Source organism: Cervus elaphus, chromosome 12 (assembly GCF_910594005.1).
Source record: "Cervus elaphus chromosome 12, mCerEla1.1, whole genome shotgun sequence".
NCBI lineage: Eukaryota > Metazoa > Chordata > Mammalia > Artiodactyla > Cervidae > Cervus > Cervus elaphus.
Genome location: NC_057826.1, coordinates 73,630,698 through 73,648,762, shown reverse-complemented (window position 1 = coordinate 73,648,762; position 18,065 = coordinate 73,630,698). Strand labels below are relative to the sequence as shown.

At 40.0% G+C, this 18,065-nt stretch overlaps 1 protein-coding gene across 1 annotated transcript; it reads right to left on the bottom strand.

Annotated features, from left to right (window-relative positions):
• Positions 1 to 1,432: 1,432 nt before the first annotated feature.
• Positions 1,433 to 15,687, bottom strand: PARP2 (poly(ADP-ribose) polymerase 2). Its single transcript, XM_043919381.1, has 16 exons — positions 15,546 to 15,687; positions 14,530 to 14,664; positions 14,128 to 14,198; positions 13,509 to 13,559; positions 6,830 to 6,926; positions 6,339 to 6,414; positions 5,438 to 5,540; positions 4,729 to 4,891; positions 4,322 to 4,460; positions 3,454 to 3,517; positions 3,238 to 3,372; positions 2,859 to 2,986; positions 2,598 to 2,697; positions 2,183 to 2,281; positions 1,828 to 1,952; positions 1,433 to 1,709 (listed from the first exon to the last, which is right to left on the bottom strand). Exons 1-16 carry the CDS (start codon positions 15,586 to 15,588, stop codon positions 1,550 to 1,552), a joined length of 1,689 nt encoding a protein of 562 aa, XP_043775316.1. The 5' UTR covers positions 15,589 to 15,687; the 3' UTR covers positions 1,433 to 1,549.
• Between the last annotated feature and the right edge of the window lie 2,378 nt (positions 15,688 to 18,065).

The window sequence follows — 18,065 nt, the reverse complement described above, 5'->3', positions numbered from 1 at the left end:
TTGGAAGATCACATAGTAACTATATGTTTAACTATTTGAGGAACTGCCAAACTATTCTCCAAAGAAGCTGTGCTATTTTACATTCTCACCAGTAACATGTGAGGGCTCTAATTCGTTCACATCTTCACCACTACTTGTTATTGTTGGTCATTTTAATTGTAGCCCTTCTAGTGTTTGTCAAGTGGTAGCTCATGGTTTTGTTTCCTTAATGTTTAATAATGTTGAGCATCTTTTCATGTGTTTCTTATTGGGCATTTGTTGTTTCTTCTTTGGAGAAATCTCTCTTCAAATTGTTTTTTTTTTTTTTTCAAATTCTGATTTTTAACTGAGTTATTTATCTTTTTATTGCTGAATTTTAAGTTTTTTATATATTCTGGATACTAGATCCTCATCGGATTATGACTTGACAATATTTTCTCCTATTTTAGATTGTCGTTTCACTTTCTTGACACTGTCCTTTGATTAACAAAGGCTTCAACTTTTGGGGGAAAAAGTATGTCAGAATCAAGGGAACTATGAGAATATAAATCATAGAAGAGACATATATTCCTAGAAATGATACTTGTTATTTGAGAAAAAGTTTCAAATTTTGGTGAAGACTATTATTTTCTTTGGTTAAGTGTGCTGTTGATGTCCAATCTTCAGAAACTATTGCCTAATCCAAGGTCACAAGATTTCCACCTGTGTTTTCTTAAAGAGAGAATACATTTAACCAGTTCCTTTTTTATGGCTTTTGTATATAACAGTTCTGCAGTAACATCATCTATGTAAACATGTATATCCTAATTTAGGTCAAAGGGTATGTATATTTAAAATTTTTGATAGATATTGGTAATCTGGTCTCTAAAAAGTTATAAGCTACTGTTTTCATTTAAATGACCTTTACTGGTACTAGAAGTATGTTATATGTGTTTATCTGTGTTGCATGTGTTTACAAAGAGTCAAGAAGCCTCTGGATTTGACTTTGGTACTTCTTAGATGGGGGGGGGGGTAACATCAAAATCATTCTACTTCTCACTCTTGCTCCCTAAGATCTATTTAGGCTTAGTGACAGTCCCCCAGGTGCTTCCCCAAATGTTGGACATCTGCTGAGATCTAGGATGCTAAGTGGTGGGAGACCGGGTGGGTAGATGGTAAACAGGGGAAAAAGGCAAGTGAGAAGATTTACATGGGAAACAATTTCGTTTGCTGCCTCTACCCTTCCTATAATATTACCCAACAAACTCTAGTTTGCAGAAAAACTGTGTTAAATGAGGAAAAGCTTTAATCTCCATTAGTCTCCCTCATTGCACAGAGGAGGCTATTCTATGAAAGAACAGAATCCTGAGTAACCTGCAGCTAGCTGTGGGATATGTAGAGAAGCTTTACTTTCTGTCTACTAACATCAGAAGAAACATGTGTTTGCAGAAGTAAACACCCAAGAAGCCAGTGATAGATTTTTACTATCTTTATTACAGAAAATATGAGAAAAATCAAAAGTACAACATTGCCTGTTTTCTTGCTTGAAGGCCATATCTTCTCTGGTTTATCATATCTTTAATGTCAACAGTCACCACAGCTGCAGGAAATTAAATTGAACCTTTAGAAGGTATCGCATACGGACCTGGTTGGGGTTATAGACGATAAATTCGTTGTAGTTGAGGGTATAGCCCTCCGGGTTCAGAATTCCTGTGTCACTTGCTGGTCCTAATGGCACTGTGCTCCCATTCCTGCCAAATGGAAGGCAGTGAGTCAACATTTGCCTCTGGTTCAAAAGCTGGAATAGAGAAAGTGGAGTCTTATCTGGCCCAAAGGAGTTGTCTGGCCCTCCGGCCTGGGAGTACTTACAAGGTGATGGCGCACGCAGGACTGGGAGCCATCTTGCCCAGCCCCTTGGTGCTGTGTTTGCCTTGAAGTAATCCTTCTGCCTCTGGGTTGGCCCCGAGTAGCTCATTACACTGACCCAGAGCTACCTGCAAAGTGAAACATCTTTAAATGACCACATCTTCTAAAGCCAAACAGAAAACCCTATCAGTATTTTCTTCTCCTATTCCAGCAGAAGAACGGAATGCAATGGAAAATGTGTCCGGCTTCCCTCTCAAGTTCTCCCAGGTGAACCTCTTGGTTCTGTGGCCAGTCTTTTCTCTTTGGAAAATTAGGAACTAATAATAAACTAGAGATCATAGATGTGATCCTGCCTTACCTCTGATAAGAGCAGCAGCCCCGTATCCTTTAGGCGAGTGGCAAAGCAGTAATTGGCACTCTTGGAAGACATGTCAGCAAAGTAGATTCCTTTTCCGAACTGAAATATATAAATAAACAAGGTCAACTGCCTAACCCAGTGTGTTACAAGAAAGGCTCATGGCACTACCCTGTGTTCTACTATCTTAAACACAATATAGACCCTTTTCCATTTCCTCTCACAATTCTGTTCCAAGAGGAGGCAGAAGCATCGATGAATCTCTGCTTTCTGGGGGGAAAGGTGAAGATATCTTTAGGAATTTAAGAAAGGAGGGTCACAGTAAATGCCAGGGTTATGAGTGAGCTGGTTTAATTCTTAGGGATGTCACCACTTAATCCTAATTTAGAAAAAAAAAAGGGTTCCAATTTCCACTCACCATGTAACCTGTGATGGGAGCCTCAGGCGGGGCGATTCGAAGCCCGTGGCTCAGGATTCCCACCCAGTTACTCAGCCGGGAGCCATGCCAGAGTAGCATCCTAAGGAAAAGCCAGTATTTTTGTTCTCTCTCTTGCTCTCCTACAAACACAGGCCATAAGCATCAAAAAGCCAACAGTTGTCTAGGTATCCTTCATTATGAGTTCCCTAACTGCACTTCAGGCAAGGGACTGTCTTCCCAAACCAAAAGTTAAATGGAGACCTGTTATGAAGGTCCTCTCTGAAGGCTTCTTTTTCACCCTCCTTTTCAACTTCAAAGACATCCAGCAAGGTCATGGTATAGTCACTGTGTGTGGGAGCATGGGTAGACTGTAGGTACTGGGAAATCACCTGTGAAAAAGAATGAAAGACAAAGCTGACATGGACTCGATAAGAGACCAGGCTGAACTGAAGAACCTTGGGCTTCTTGTATAAATTGGCCTAAGTGGTCTCACAAGGGCAGCCAGAAAGAGCCTTACCTTCCCAATTCTTAGTAAATAGAAATTCTGCCCTAAAGTTTTCTCTTAACCAGACGCAGTCAGAGAACAGTGGCATGGGGAAGGTGGATCTTAACGGTGAAAATAAATGATCATTTTTCTTACTTTGAACTCATAACTCTCATGGTCTAAAGGGTGCAAGGCACACTGTAGTTTTCTGTAATGTTGGTCCAATGGGTGTTCCGGGTTTTGCAGTTCTGTCTTCACCAGTTTAATTGCAATTTCAATGTCTCCCAAAGCCTGACAAGATGAGACAGATAATCAATGTGGGAGAAACCTGGGACAAGGGATTTAATACTTTCCAATCCACACGTATCTCACCTCCAGTAGTTGTACTTTATCTGACAGTTCTTTCTCTGTCCGGATTAATGGAGGGGTACGGAGTCTAAGGGCAGAGATATAGCCAATAATTAATTCTCTGATGTGTGGTCAAAAGGCATATGACCAAAAACACAGACTAAAGATAGGTCCTTTAGAAAATAGGTATAACAACAGTGGTTTTCCATTTGAAAGAGATCTGTATGAGATTTTTAACTTTTAAATACAGAGAGATATTATGTATATATTCTGAGTAGGATAAAACAAACTACATAGACTTTGACCTGTGAGACTATAGAGTTAAAATTCTTTTTTATGAGAGTTTTTAAAGAATAAGATGTACCGACATCAATAAGGAACAGTTTGGATGAAGTCCTATCTGGAAATACACAGGTAGAAATATACCTGTTGACCACTCAGGGTTATCTCTAGGTCACAGGCCTCTATAAAGCAATAGAGGAATAAAAATAAAGTAAGCAACAGAATGCAGAATCAATGAAAATAAAATATATTTTATAAACCTAACATCATTTGAGTTCACAGAAATAGTGTTGGTGTGTTAGTCACCTTATAGAATTGGGTGATATGCCTGAAGGTGTTTTAGATGCTGGCTGGATGGCTAGACCCACTCTGCCTAGAGTTGGTAACTTCCGCTTGGTCAGAGAATATGGTTGTAAATCAAGGCAGGAGATTGTATCCCATACTGGTAAATTGATTAAATAGGTTATTTATAAATCATGTTGGCTGTGTATCTACTCAAGATGGTCATTTCCTTGGAAATGAAAAATTAAAAAGATGATAATTTCTGCTGAGTGATGTAGAGGATATTGTTGGGCAGAACACCAAAGTGAAGTAACAGCACAGGCCATACCCAAAGTCATGTGGGATTCTGGTGTAGAATTCATTGCATGCTTCCACGAGAGCTCGTCCATGCTGGCCAGCCCGAATGCAATCCTCAATCTTCTTAAGAGACTGGTAACCTGCCTTGATTTGTGCCACTGTCAGCTTCCCTGCAGACCCAGACAGAGATCAGACTCCACAACTAAAAGGCCCATCCTGGAAACTGTATTTATGACCCTGCCCAACAAAGACTCTCACCTTTCAACTTTCAAAATTGCTCTTCCTCTGCCCCCCCACCCCCATACAACTTCTCACCCCAATTGTCTCTTCCTTTACTCAGTAATATCAGCAAGCTTTAAATCATGATGGTGATAAAACATCCTGTTAAATGAACTAAGAATATTAAGTGAGCATGTAGGATAGAATCTGAAGTCCTACCAAGTGGAGCTTTCTTGGTATCATATTTCATTTCTACCATCATCTCTTCCATGGCCTGGACATTACAGATCAACTTTATCAGCTCCTGTACACGAAGATCTAGCTGTGACTCTAGTTTCAAGGTGGATTTAAGAGATTTCTTTTTCTTTGTTTCCTCTTCCTTCTATAGCTCAAAAAAAAAAAAAGGAAAATAATAGAATCTGAAAAGATTTATTGTATGTTCCTTGCAAGGACTGGCTGTACAATATCACTGGCAGATGAATACCAGCTTTTGCTTGAAAGTAGGCCCATCCCATTACAAACCTAGTTAGATTACTCAGTGTGACTTCCACCTTCTAGTCTTACTTCTGCCTCCCACAGTTAAACACTCAGAATAAGTTCTACAAGGCCCTCCTAATATGATGTCATTAAGTTTGTAAAGACAGCTATTGTATCTCAGATCTTCTCACCTTAAAAAGGCTGGTTTTTCCATTTTTCAAATATGAAAAATTTGTGACAGTTTTCAGGAAAGATCCTTTCAGGAAAGCATCTTGGTTGTACCTCAGCATTCAAAATTAAACTAAACAAAACTTTTTTTTTTTTTAAGAACCTAAGATTTTATAAGGACTTTAATAAATAATAGAGACTAGGACCTCATCCAAGTCACTCTATAGACTTCACTCTGGTTAAGAGGAAATAGTTTTTCCCTAAACATACAGTCAGAGTTTACCTGTGTATTACTGGCATAGTCCATTTGTAGCATATCATATTTTCCAGGCACCTTCTCAAACTTCTCACGATCCTCCCAATTATTTTTTGTTTTGTCAAGGAATCTGTAGAGTTCAAGTTGATGAGAAAATCTTACAAATAAGGGTCTACTACTAGGGATGTGCTTTTTCCTAAGAATATCTCTAAAACTTTTTATTTCTTACACCATCGATATTCCATAAATCTGGATTCTAAATTAGGACCCTGAATGGACAGAAAAGCTCTAGAGAAAAAGGGAACAAAAAATGGTAAAAAAGGTCACTGAAGTTTTCCCAAAGGCTTCAAACATCACTAAAGTCACTGAGATTTAAGACAAAAGATTACTATCCAATCCTTTTCTCTGAAAGAAACATTCCCAGGGACTCCAGAAAGTTTTTCATATCATAGTAAAACAATTAAAAAAAGTTTATTTATTTATTTGACTGTGCCGGGTTGCTGCATGTGGGACCCTTAGTTATGGCATGCGGACTCTTAGTTGTGGCATGTGGGATCTAGCTCCCTGACCAGGGATCAAACAAGGGCCCCCTGCACTGGGAGCTTGGAGTCATAGCCACTGGACCACCAAGGAAGGCCCATACTTTTCTAAACTATAGCTGAACAGTCTCATCTCATTCTCCCCAAATTTCCTAATTTGTTGGTCATGTGCTGAATATGTTAGCTTCTTCTGATTTTAGTCAATTTCTGGTTCCAAGTGATCTAATCACTATCTAAAGATAGTGTTGTTCCAGTGGTGTTCCAGTCACATGTGTCACAGTGGAAAGACATTATCATTTAAGCCAGCTCACACCTATGATGAAATTCCTAAAGAAGATATATCCAAGAAGATGAAAGATATTATTTTGTACTCATTTCTTAGCACTCACTTCTTTTGAAAGACTTCCTTGGCCTTGTTGAGGTCTCCGGAACAAGCCACCAAGCTGTGCTGCCCTGTCTTCCCAACTGCAAAGTAAATGCCACATGTAAGATGGTTCCCTGCCCCCTCAACCCAAGAAGAGTTCTTTGATAGTAACAAGCCAGATCTCTAAGGTCTCTCCACTTAGCATCTGACAAACAGGCAGGAAGGAAAGAAGGAAAAGATGAAAGGGCTTAGGGCTTAGTGTTGTCTCTGAGCAGCACTTGCAGCCCAATCGCAGTAGAGTTCTCAGCCTTAACAGGCTGCTCTTAGTTTTTCCAGTACTAATGAGGATGCCTGCCATGCTCCAATTTCAAGCAGCACAATTTGATTCCTAAGCCTCTCTCAGGTTACAGAAACTCCACTACACCAACCGAAACCCAGAGAATCCTTCGGCTACTCACTAAACTGCTTCTCACTTTCTAAATAACAACTCACAAAATCCACAATAAAAGCAATTACCTCGGCCCCATCTCATCCAAACACTGAAGTTTCTCTGGGCATCATCTTCTAACAGCTGAATCAGATAATACTTGTTGTTGTTGAACTGGAGATTGGTCTATGATAAGAGAAATATGAACATAAAAAGGACAGAGGTTTGCAAATGGAAGCCACATAAACCAGTGACTCTTGGTCAAAGGTTACCATAATTGCCATGAGGAAAGGACAGCAAGGAACAAGAAAATCAGGTTCAGTTAAGAGTAAGGATATAGTCAACTTCAGGGGCTCTCTAAATACATACAGATTCTGCGATAACGTGTGGACTTTTGTATTGAATGACGTTGAATTCAAAGTGGATAAAGTGAAAATTGTAGCCTGTGATGGTAAAAATACTGGCTCCAGTACTACAGAATGAATAGAAAAAATAAATGGCTTTTTAAATGCCATCCTGTTACTGTTCATCGCTTTTTGAAGAGAAACATAGAAGAGACTTAAAAAAAAAAATTATTCTAGCATTGCAGAAATGACTAGTCTGTGCTATACTATCAGGGAATTCCAATATAAAGAAGCTCATAACTCTGTACCCTCTTTAGTATACAGCATGAAGAAATAGGACTTTTTTTTTTAATGACAAATCAAACATTGTTGCCTTCCTAGAACCATTCCTTAATAAATTCATTTTAAAACTCAAAAAAAAAAAAAAAAGAGTAAGGATATAATAAAGGAAGAAAAGGGTTTCTATATTATACTTTGAATTCCTATGAATTAAAGGCTGGAAGCTTCTTAAAACCTCTGCCCAACCTCAAATATCCTATATTGACTGGCTCCTTCTGTTTCTTCCTGCCTCACCTCTCTCCATAGATATTCCCGAGGCCATGTGTTTTCCAGCTCCCAATCCATTTGCAGTCATTATTTTCCAAATGAAAACAATTTTGATGCCCCTAAGATCTGTAACCATTATGCTTCTTCGTTTAGACAGCTTATTCTTTAACAGTACTATTTACAATTTTGGCTTCTCATCTGCAACAATTTGACCATGAGTTGAGAGTAGGACAATGTTAGGAGGGGAAAAAGGATAGGCAGAAACCACTGCCACACCTACCCCATACCTAACATGACCAGGAGACATTCAGAGAAAATGTGAGCAGTATCTAACAAGGTATCCTGTGAGTAACCTACTCCAGTGGAGAGAGGGAGCAGTTCCTGATAGGGAACAGCAGCTTGTGCTGGCAAGCCGAGCCCTGGTTAGCCATCACTCTTCTTTGCTAAGCATGTTACCTGTTCTACCTCTTGCCTGCTCACATTATAAATTCGCTGAATGGTAGAACAAAAAGGGGCCTTAAGACCTTTTATATCTGCTTATGATATTTCAAGGAAAAAACTGGTTAACAGAGGAATTCTACATAGCTGTTAGAAGTATATATGATAGATCAATAAATTCAAATATGAAGACATATTCAGGAAATACCAAGCATGAGCAGTATCTATCCAAAACAACAAAAATAAGCAAAGAGGAAAAGAGAGAAAAGAAAAAAACTGGAGGTCAGTGGCCTGATGGAAAAAAAAATGCTCCCTTCATCTCTCCCCTTCAGTCTATGAAAGTAAAAAATCTGAAGCTCAGCAAAGGTGCCCACACACCAGGATGCCAGAAAATTCCACACGTCTGTACATCTAAAGGTGGGTGGCCTGGAACAGAGGAAGTGGAACCAGGGGAGGGGTGGAGGAGCTGCCCGCAGTCCCGTCCTGCCGGAGAACCCGGCAGCGGAAGGTGCTGCGGTGCACGTGACTCTGGCCTCGTGGCTGCAGGGGCAGCAATGACGGGAGCCACGGGGGCCCATGACTGGCTCCTGCTCCTTCACCCTCACCGGCAGCTCCTGGCTGAAAGCAACAATACCAGAGATCTCAGAGGCACTGCTGAGGCGACCTGGCTTCTCGCTCCCCTTCCTCCTGAGGTGGAGCCTATGACTTAGGAGATTCCAGACGCATGGAAGCTCCTACCACCCTGGTGCTCCAGTTGGTGATGCCAGTGGCAGTAGCAGCAGCAAAACTCCAACAGCCTTGGAGGCACAACAGTGATAGGGCGGCACCAGCTGAGCCCTCTGACAGAGGTGGCAGAGGGTGGAAAGTGCTCTCAAATATAACCAGGGGCAGATCAGATAAGAGCAACCACAACTTGTGCTAGAGCGCCACCTACTGCAAAGCAAAGGAAAGCCCTCTAATTTCTAACCTATTGAATCCTTAAAAATCAGGATTAAAAAAAAAGCTTTACCTAAAGAAGAAAGGTGTTCATACTTCAAATGTGCTGGCAGAAGAACACTTCATCAAACACTAGGAATAACCAGTGTATCGCGAAAATGACAATTTTCCAGAAACGAAACAAAGTCACGGAATATTGTGATCTAACTGATAGAGAATACAAAATAGCTGTCATGAAGAAACTCAATGAGCTACAAGAAAACTCTGAAAGGCAGTTTAGTGAGTTCAGGAATAAAAATGACCAGAAGGAATACTTTACTGAAGAGATTAAAACTCTACAAAAAACCAAGCAGAAATTTTGGAGCTGAAGAACTCAATAAACAAGATAAAGTGTCAGAAAACATTGGAATTAGGGAAGACCATATGAAAGACAGAATAAGTGAGCCCAAATACAGAAATCTAGAAAAGACACAGGTAGATTAGGAAAGAGAATTAAGATGCAAAGAAGGAAGGAGGAAATTCTATAAGAACTATCTGACTCTTTTAGGAAGGGCAACATTAGGTAATGATATTTCAGAAGAAGAAGAGAGGGAGAAGGGGGCAGAGAGTTTATATAAAGAAATAATAGCTGAGAAATTCCCAAACCTAGAGAAGAAAATTGGTGTACCACTCTATGAAGCTAAGAGAACACCTAATTGCCTCAATACAAAAAGATCTTCTCCAGGACACATTATATTAAAACTGTCAAAAGTCAATGATAAAATAGGAATTTTAAAGATTGCCAGGGGAAAAAAAAAAGACTGCCAGGGAAAAAAAGGATGCTCACCTACAAAGAAATCCTCATTAGGCTATATGCAGATTTCTCAGAAGAAACTCTACAGGTCAAGAACAACTGGAATGACACTCAAAATACTGAAAGATAAAAGTTATCAGCCAAGAATACTATATCCACCAAAGTCATCATTCAGAGATGAAGGAGAAAAAAAGCTTTCCCGGACAAAAGTTGAGAGTTCATCACCACTACACCTGCCTTACAAGAAATGTTGAAAGGAGTTCTTCTATCTGTAACAGAAAAGCAAAAGTACACAAATCTTTGAGTAAGGTGATAAACAGAATCAGAAAACTGCAACCCTATCAGAATAGATTTTAAACAATTTATTACAGCATAAAGGTTAAAGGGGGAAAAAAAACAGAAAAAACAACTACTTCAATTTGGTAAGAAACTCACAACATAAAGATGTCTGGCAGAAACAAACAAAATTCTGTAAAGCAATTATCCTTCACTTAAAAAATAAATTAATTATAAAAAAGGAAACAACATAAAAAGGAGTAATTTGAGACAACAAAAACATAAAAGGGGAAGAGGATGGAACCTGTAGAGTCAAATAAAGGTAAGACGGTATCAGCAGAAAAAGGACTATTTTATCTAAGAGATGTTTATACAAACCTCATGGTAACCACAAAACATAAATTTAGAGCAGAGATACCAAAGAGTAAAAAAAAAAAAAAAGGAAACTCAGAAAAATATCACAGAAAACCACCAAACCAAACTGGCAAACAGAAACACAAGGAAAAAGAAACAATGGCGATATCAAACAACCAGAAAACAAAGATGAAATGGCAACAGTAAGACTTCATCTATCAATAATCATTCTAAATGTAAATGGTTCACCAATCAAAAGACTGGTGGCTGGATGGATTAAAAATAAGATCTAACTATATGCTGCCTCCAGGAGACTTACTCAGCTTTAAAGAAAAACACAGGCTCAGAGTGAAGGGTGAAAGATGACACTCCAAGCAAATGGCTGCCAAGAGAAAGTGAGTGTAATCAACACTCATATCAGACAAAGTGAAAGCGAAAGGCGCTCAGCTGTGTCCGACTCTTTGCGACTCCATAGACTACATGGTCCATGGAATTTGCCAGGCCAGAATATTGGAGTGGGTAGCCTTTTCCTTCTTTGGGGGATCTTCCCAACCCAGGGATTGAAGCCAGGTCTCCTGCATTGCGGGCAGATTCTTTACCAGCTGAGCCACAAAGGAAGCCCAAGAATACTGGAATGGGTAGCTTATCCTTTCTCCAGTGGATCTTCCTGACCCAGGAATTGAACCATGGTCTCCTGCATTACAGGTGGATTCTTTACCAACTGAGCTATCAGGGAAGCCCTAAAAGGCCTGTTTTTATCTATCAGACAAAATACAGATAGGAAAAAAAGGTAACAGTGCGACTTTTCTGGTGGTCCAGTGGCTAAGACTCCGAGATCTCAATGCAGGAGGCTTGGGTTTGATCCCTTGTCAGGGAACTAGATCCTGCATGTCACAACTAAAGAGCCCACGTGCTGCAATGAAGATGGAAGTGCTGCAACTAAGACCTGGTGCAGCCAAATACATAAATTAAAAAAAAAAAAAAAAAAAGAAAAACAAAGGTAACAAGAGACAAAGATGGACATTATATAATGATAAAAGGAACAATTCATTAAGAAGACATTTTTCAATATATGCACATGCAACTTTGGAGCACCAAAATATATAAAACAATTATTACCAGACATAAAGGATGAAACTGACAGCAACACAATAATAGTTGGGGACTTTTAACACCCAAATTACATCAATGGATAGATCATTCAGATAGAAAGTCAGCAAGGAAACAGCAGCCTTAAATGAAACATTAGATTAGATGTTTCATAGATTTGTACAGAACATCTCATCCAAGCATGGCAGAATAAACATTCTTCTCAAGTGCATATGGAACTTTCTCAAAAAATATGTTGAGATACAAAACAAGTCTCAATACACTTCAGTTCAGTTCAGTTGCTCAGTCGTGTCCAACTCTTTGTGACCCCATGAACTGCAGCATGCCAGACCTCCCTGTCCATCACCAACTCCTGGAGTCTACCCAAACCCATGTCCATCAAGTTGGTGATGCCATCAAACCATCTCATCCTCTGTTGTCCCCTTCTCCTCCTGCCCTCAATCTTTCCCAGCATCAGGGTCTTTTCAATACACTTAAGAAGACTGAAATCTTATCAAAAGTCTTTTCTGATAACATGGCATGAAACTTCTACAATGATGTAGAAATCAACAAGAAGAAAGCTGGAAAAACCACAAATATGTGGAAACTGAACAATGTGCTACTAAACAATACATGACTGAATAACTAGGAGGTCAACAAAGAAATTGAAGGAGAAATTAAGAATATTGAAGATGAAAATATGACATGCCAAAATCTATGGGATGCAGCAAAACAGGCACAAAGAGGGAAGTTTAAAGCAATACAGGCCTACCTCAAGAAACAAGAAAAATCTCAAATAAATAATCCAACCTCACACCTAAAGGAACCAGGAAAGAATAAATGCAGCCTAAAGTCAGTAAAAGGTAGGAAACAACAAAGATCAGAGTAGGAATAGACTATAAAGATAATAGTAAAGATCAATGAAACTAAGAGCTGGCTGTTTGAAAAGATAAATAAAATTGACAAACTTTTAGCTAGCCTCAGAAAAAAAGAGGTAAGACTTTGATAAAGGCAGAGATGAAAGAGGAGAAATAAGAATGGGTACCACAGAAATACAAAGAATTATAAAAGAATATTATAATTAGCTATATTCCAACAACTGGACAACCTAGAAGAAATGGACAAATCTTAGAATCAATGTTCCAAGACTAAATCATGAAGAAATAGAAAATGTCAATAGACCAAACTCTAGTAAAGAGATTGAAACAGTAATAAAAAACCTCCCCCCAACAAAAGTCCAGGGCAAGACAGCTTCCCAGGTGAATTCTATTAAGCATTCAAAGAGGATTCAATACTTCTCCTCAAAGTCTTCCAAAAAATTGAAGAGGAGGGAATACTTCCTAACTCATTTCACAAGGCCCACATTATCCTGATACCACAACCAGACAAGGAGAACACACAAAAAGGAAATTAGAGGCCCATATCTCTGATGAGCATGGAGAACTGTATGATGATGGATGGGAACTAAAGTTTTGGTGGTGAGCATCCTGTAGTAGGTATTTCTACACAGTAGAAATCTAATGTTGTACATGTGAAACTTATATAATAAACCAATGTTACCTCAATAAAAATAAATTTAAAAAAGAAAAAAATAAATTTAACTACATAAAAATTTAAAACTTCAATATGGGCAAAAAGTATACTATAAAGAAAATCAAAAGGAAAATGAAAAATTTTGAAAATATATAAGCAATTTAAATGATAGATGAAGGACTATCCTAAAGTTCCTCAAAGCCCATAAGAAAAAAGACCAACAACTTATCAGGAAATGTGCAAAATCATATGAACAGTGGGTTCATAGGTTCAATAAAGACATAAAATCTGCTAAGGGATCTGCTTCTTATAGCGACTCCACTATTAGGCAGAGTGCAGTAGAGTTGAGTATTTGGGATTATGGGGCTAATATAAGGGACTTCAGAATTAAAGATCTGGGCTCTGAGACACTGTCATCAATAATTATTAAGAAGAAATTCTTATAGTTTCTTCCTTTACCTGATTTAGCATGACATCATAGACATCATTTCCTTCACAGTACACATGGGCCTAGGGAGAAAGAAAAAACTGACATTTGTACATTCCCAGCCCTGATGAGATCATAAGTGAGGTTCTAAATTTTTTATGCCCCAAACTATCACTCTCCCACATTACCAAAATGCATCTTCCAAGGAAAGAAATGCAAAAGTATGTTTCTCTAAACATAACCTGTCAATCCTATAATGAAAACATGTTGCCTTTATGTAATTACAGAAACACAAATAGTCTAACTCAGTAAAGGCAACCTGTTCCAGAGGGAGCCTTTCTTCTGTATTCTTCAAATCCTTTTCCCATTCATCAGTAACTCATGCCATACATACCAGTGCACAGTTTCTCATTAGAACACTGATAATGATACAATTTTCTAATTGAGAAAGAGGTGTGGAAAGCTGATGACAACTCCCTAAGTTAACTATGCTAGAAAACACCATGATTAGTACTCCCAAACCCCATGCTGTTCATCCCTTAGCCTTGGAAAAATTTGGGAGAGGATTCCTAAAATACATAATAGCAATGTTCCAGACAAGAATCCCAATGAGAACAATGATTCTTTGAGAAATTAGTGGGAGTCTCTTACCTTCCCCACCTTGGCTGTGCACTCTGGGTCCACGGGAGCTTTGCCCTTTAATAGCAAGGTCTTCACAGACTCTGAGGGAAGACAGATAAGTACTGTATCTACTTGTATGGGAAGCAAAAACAGCTGTCATGGTTAGATAGAAACCTGTCATTGGGAAGCTGCCCTTCCCAAGCAAACTTGATCTGCTCAAGTCTCAGTTTATTATAATAAAATATGTGAAACTAAAGCTTTTGAGAAACTAGGTTAGTCCTATGGTATGTCCAAAAGATAGAAAGTTAATTATATCTTCAAGGAAAGAAGAAATGAATTGAAAGAACAAAAACAAAGAACTCTCCCACCCTCAGCCCTCCCAGGGACCCTCCTGCTGGTCCACCTCCTCCTTGGTGTATGTCGGGGGCTGACCTTGCTTGTCTTCAGTCCGGTCATTATCTGCCTTTCCTTCAGCCACAGGCTCCTTTTTCACCCTGTGACATTTTCGAATTTTCTTTGCAGGAGGAGGGTCTTCTGCAACTGTTTTGCCATTATTAACTCTTTCAGCTTCATTCAGAATAGGCAAGAAGAACGGGCAAAGAAGCAAAAGAAAGAATGAGTACAGACTGAATATGATGCTACTATGCAAAAACATATTTTTAAAAATATAGATTAAGATGGTTTTGTAAATTTACAAAGGAATAATAACTGCCATACCACTCAGGAAACAGTCTGAGTTCCTGAACTGCTATTCTAGCCAAACAAAACAAAACAACTCACAGATCATGTGAGTTCATGGCCTCAGGCATCAGTCTTAAACTGCTTATCTTTTCTGCTTACTTGTGCCCCAGATACCCTCCAAATACCTATCCTCAAACTACTAAAGGTGGTATGAAATAGTTAATAGAGTGCTCTGGAGTCTGTGCCCTGTCTCTGCTAACTGGACAATCAGTGTAGAAGTTATTTCATCTCTTTGTACTTCAGTTGCCCTAACTGAAAAATCCAGAGGAAGACAACACATTTAAGAACACAATACACAGAGTATGATATGTCATAAGCCAATTTTAAGAGCTGCATTTTATAATCTCTGAAACTGGGATGCATTTTACAAGGGATGATTTATAAGCTGCGCATCACGTTTTAACTGGAAGCGTTTTTCCTTGCTCAATGGTACATAAAATAATGGTGCACCTTACACTTAATTTTTTTAGACTGTTTTGTATTAGGTATTTAAAACCGTGTTGGCACGAAGTTGTAACAGGTCAACAGGCGGTCAGACACAATTTTGTAACCCCCCAAAGCTATGACAACCGAAATTGTCAAAGTTCGGCATCAAAACAAATGCTGGTTCAGGGAGCGATGGAATTAGGAAGGGCTATAGTAGAAGGCACAGCTGCTTTTCTGAATCCCCGCTCCCAGTATTCTGGCCCCCACAGCTCACTCCGAACCTCGCGCTCTGCCGCCGGCAGTCCCCCGCCGCCGAGCTGCCATGGAGCCCGCACGCTGACGTCATCAGCCCTCTCCCAGGAATCGCCAGCGCAGTCTAAAGGCGGGAACCGTAGTGCGTGCACGTCCCAGCGTGGAACTGCCAGGGGCGGGACGCATTGGAATATTTGCATATCGCAATGTCTTATGGGAAGTCACCGTAAGTGACAAGTTACTTTAGGTCTGAGCGCATTATAAACGCTCTTTGCGCGTGTTTTTCGCCGTGGGGCGGCGGGAAGCTCATCAGTGGGGCTACGAACTGAGTGCGCTTAGTCACTCTATCCAATGTCCCTTGGGAAGGTCTGAGACTAGGGCCATAGAGCGGCCCTAACAGGGCCCTCCCTGAGCTTCGGGGAGGTGAGTTCCCAGAGAACGGGGCTCCGCGCGAGGGTAGACTGGGCAGGAGATGCCACGGACCCCGCCCTTGCGGAGGGGCCTGGCGGATGCCTCCTTAGCCGGAGCTTGGAACAGACTCACGGCCAGCGAAGTGAGTTCAATGGCTGAGGTGAGGTACCCCCGCGTGGGGGCCTCATAACCCAATTCAGACTACTCTCCCGCCCGTCCTTTTTTAATGAAATGCTGAAGCTAAGAGAATGGTAATAAACTCAGATTTTTTGAACGGGTGGGTGCCACCGTGGGGAATGGGTGGGGGCGCGGGATATCCCACAAGCTCCATTTCAGACACTGAATTAAAACTCAGATTCTGCGTTTTTAACAACAACCAAGTATTGGTGACTTTCATATAGATTTTTATCCACATATTTATTGGACACCTTGGCGAGTTTTGGCAATATGGTAGTTCAGCCAAAATAGACATGGTTCATGTCTTGGGGACAGACATTAATCAAGTAATCACACAAGCAAAAGCAGCAACGGTGCTGTAAGAAGTATACAGTACTTACGGAAGTTGTGTGAACTGTTAGTGGCTCAGTTCTGTCTGACTCTTTGCTAGCCCATGGACTATAGCTCTCCAGGCTCTTCTGTCCATGGGATTTTTCCAAGCAAGAATACTGGACTGGGTTGCAATTCCCTTCTCCAAGGAATCTTCCGCACCCAGTGGTTGAACCCATGGGAAAGTAGTACTTTAGGGCTGTATATTGTCACCTTGCTTATTTAACTTATATGCAGAGTAATCATGGGAAATGACGGGTTGGATGACTCACAACCTGGAATCAAGACTGCATGGGGGTGGGGGTCGCAAAAGAGTCAGACACTAGTTAGCGACCAAACAACATTAACAATGCTATGAGCTTTACATACATTTAATTCTCACAACAACCCTGTTGTTAGGTAGGTATTATTGTCTATATTTTACAGCTGAGAAAATTGAACTCTAGAAAAATGTGAGTAATTTATTCAAAGTCGCAGTGTATTGGTTTGCTAGGGCTGCCATTACTAAAAACTACAGACTGGATAGCTCAAACAAGAAAAATTTATTTTCTCAAAATTTTGAAGGCTATAAGCCCAAGGTAAAGGTGTTGGCAGCATTGGTTTCTCTAAGGCCTTTCTCCTTGGATTGCAGGTGACTGTCTTTTTCGGGTATCTTTCTTACTAAGCTTGTTAACTTGAATATTTCCCTGATGGTAAGTTGTAACTTGAGTAGATCTAGACTACTAACCCAAAAGAATGAAAATTGGAGTAGGTCCATCTAAACTAGAATGTGTGTAAATACCTTGAATTAGTCCGTGCTAAGTATATTAACTCAAAAGGAAGCTTGGTTTAAAAAGTTTAATCTAAGAACGGTGCAAGTAGCATCTTTGGTCCTTAAGGAGACAGGTATCTGAAGCGGGTGGGGGTAGGAGGGCAGGTTGCATCTTTCCAGCACTTTTAAGGTAAAGGAGGGAGGGAATCATCATTAGCCAATCAGGCTCTGAGGTCACTTCTCAAAGTCACTTCCTGTCTCTCCACTTCCTCTCTTTTCATTTTGGTGGTGGGCTGGTGAGTATGCATTTAATTTTGATTCCTAATTGTTTTGAATTTCTCTTCAGTTTGAGGCATTATATCCTTGTGGCAGCCTTAATTTCCACCTAGGCTTGGAGTGTATGTGAGCTACTAAGCGATTAATTTCGGCTGTGTGGAAATTGGAGGAAGGCAGTGAAATGATCTGCCTGGCTTGTTTCCACGTGGGCCTCTGCAGGACCGGGTCTGCCTTCCTTTTCTGAGACAGGGTGACCTAGGAACAATAGACTCTGCTTCCTGTACATAGTGTTTCTGCAAAATGCTTGGATTCATTTTGCTTGGGGGAAAAGGTACTGTTATTTTCTCAATGCTGTTTTGACTTCTTTTAGTGAGAGGGTAGATCTTGGAAGAGGAGTTTAGACCAGTCAGCTTTAATTCTCCTGTGTCTGCAGGGCTCAGGTTTTTACTGGGTTTATGGGAGCTGGATTGGATGTTGTTTTTGCCCTGGTCTTTGCTCAGAGCAGTTCATCTTTCTTGTTGGGAGGACACTGCAAACTCCAAAGTCAGATGATTTTAACAAGCTT

What these genes read in the sequence shown, in the direction of transcription:
- PARP2 (XM_043919381.1), bottom strand. Translation starts at nt 15,588, where the DNA reads ATGGCAGCTCGGCGGCGGGGGACTGCCGGCGGCAGAGCGCGAG. An exon ending in CCGGACTGAAGACAAGCAAG is followed by an intron (nt 14,199 to 14,529) that starts GTCAGCCCCCGA and finishes GTCTTCCCTCAG; the next exon opens with AGTCTGTGAAGACCTTGCTA. An exon ending in AGAGAGGACCTTCATAACAG is followed by an intron (nt 2,698 to 2,858) that starts GTCTCCATTTAA and finishes GCTTTTCCTTAG; the next exon opens with GATGCTACTCTGGCATGGCT.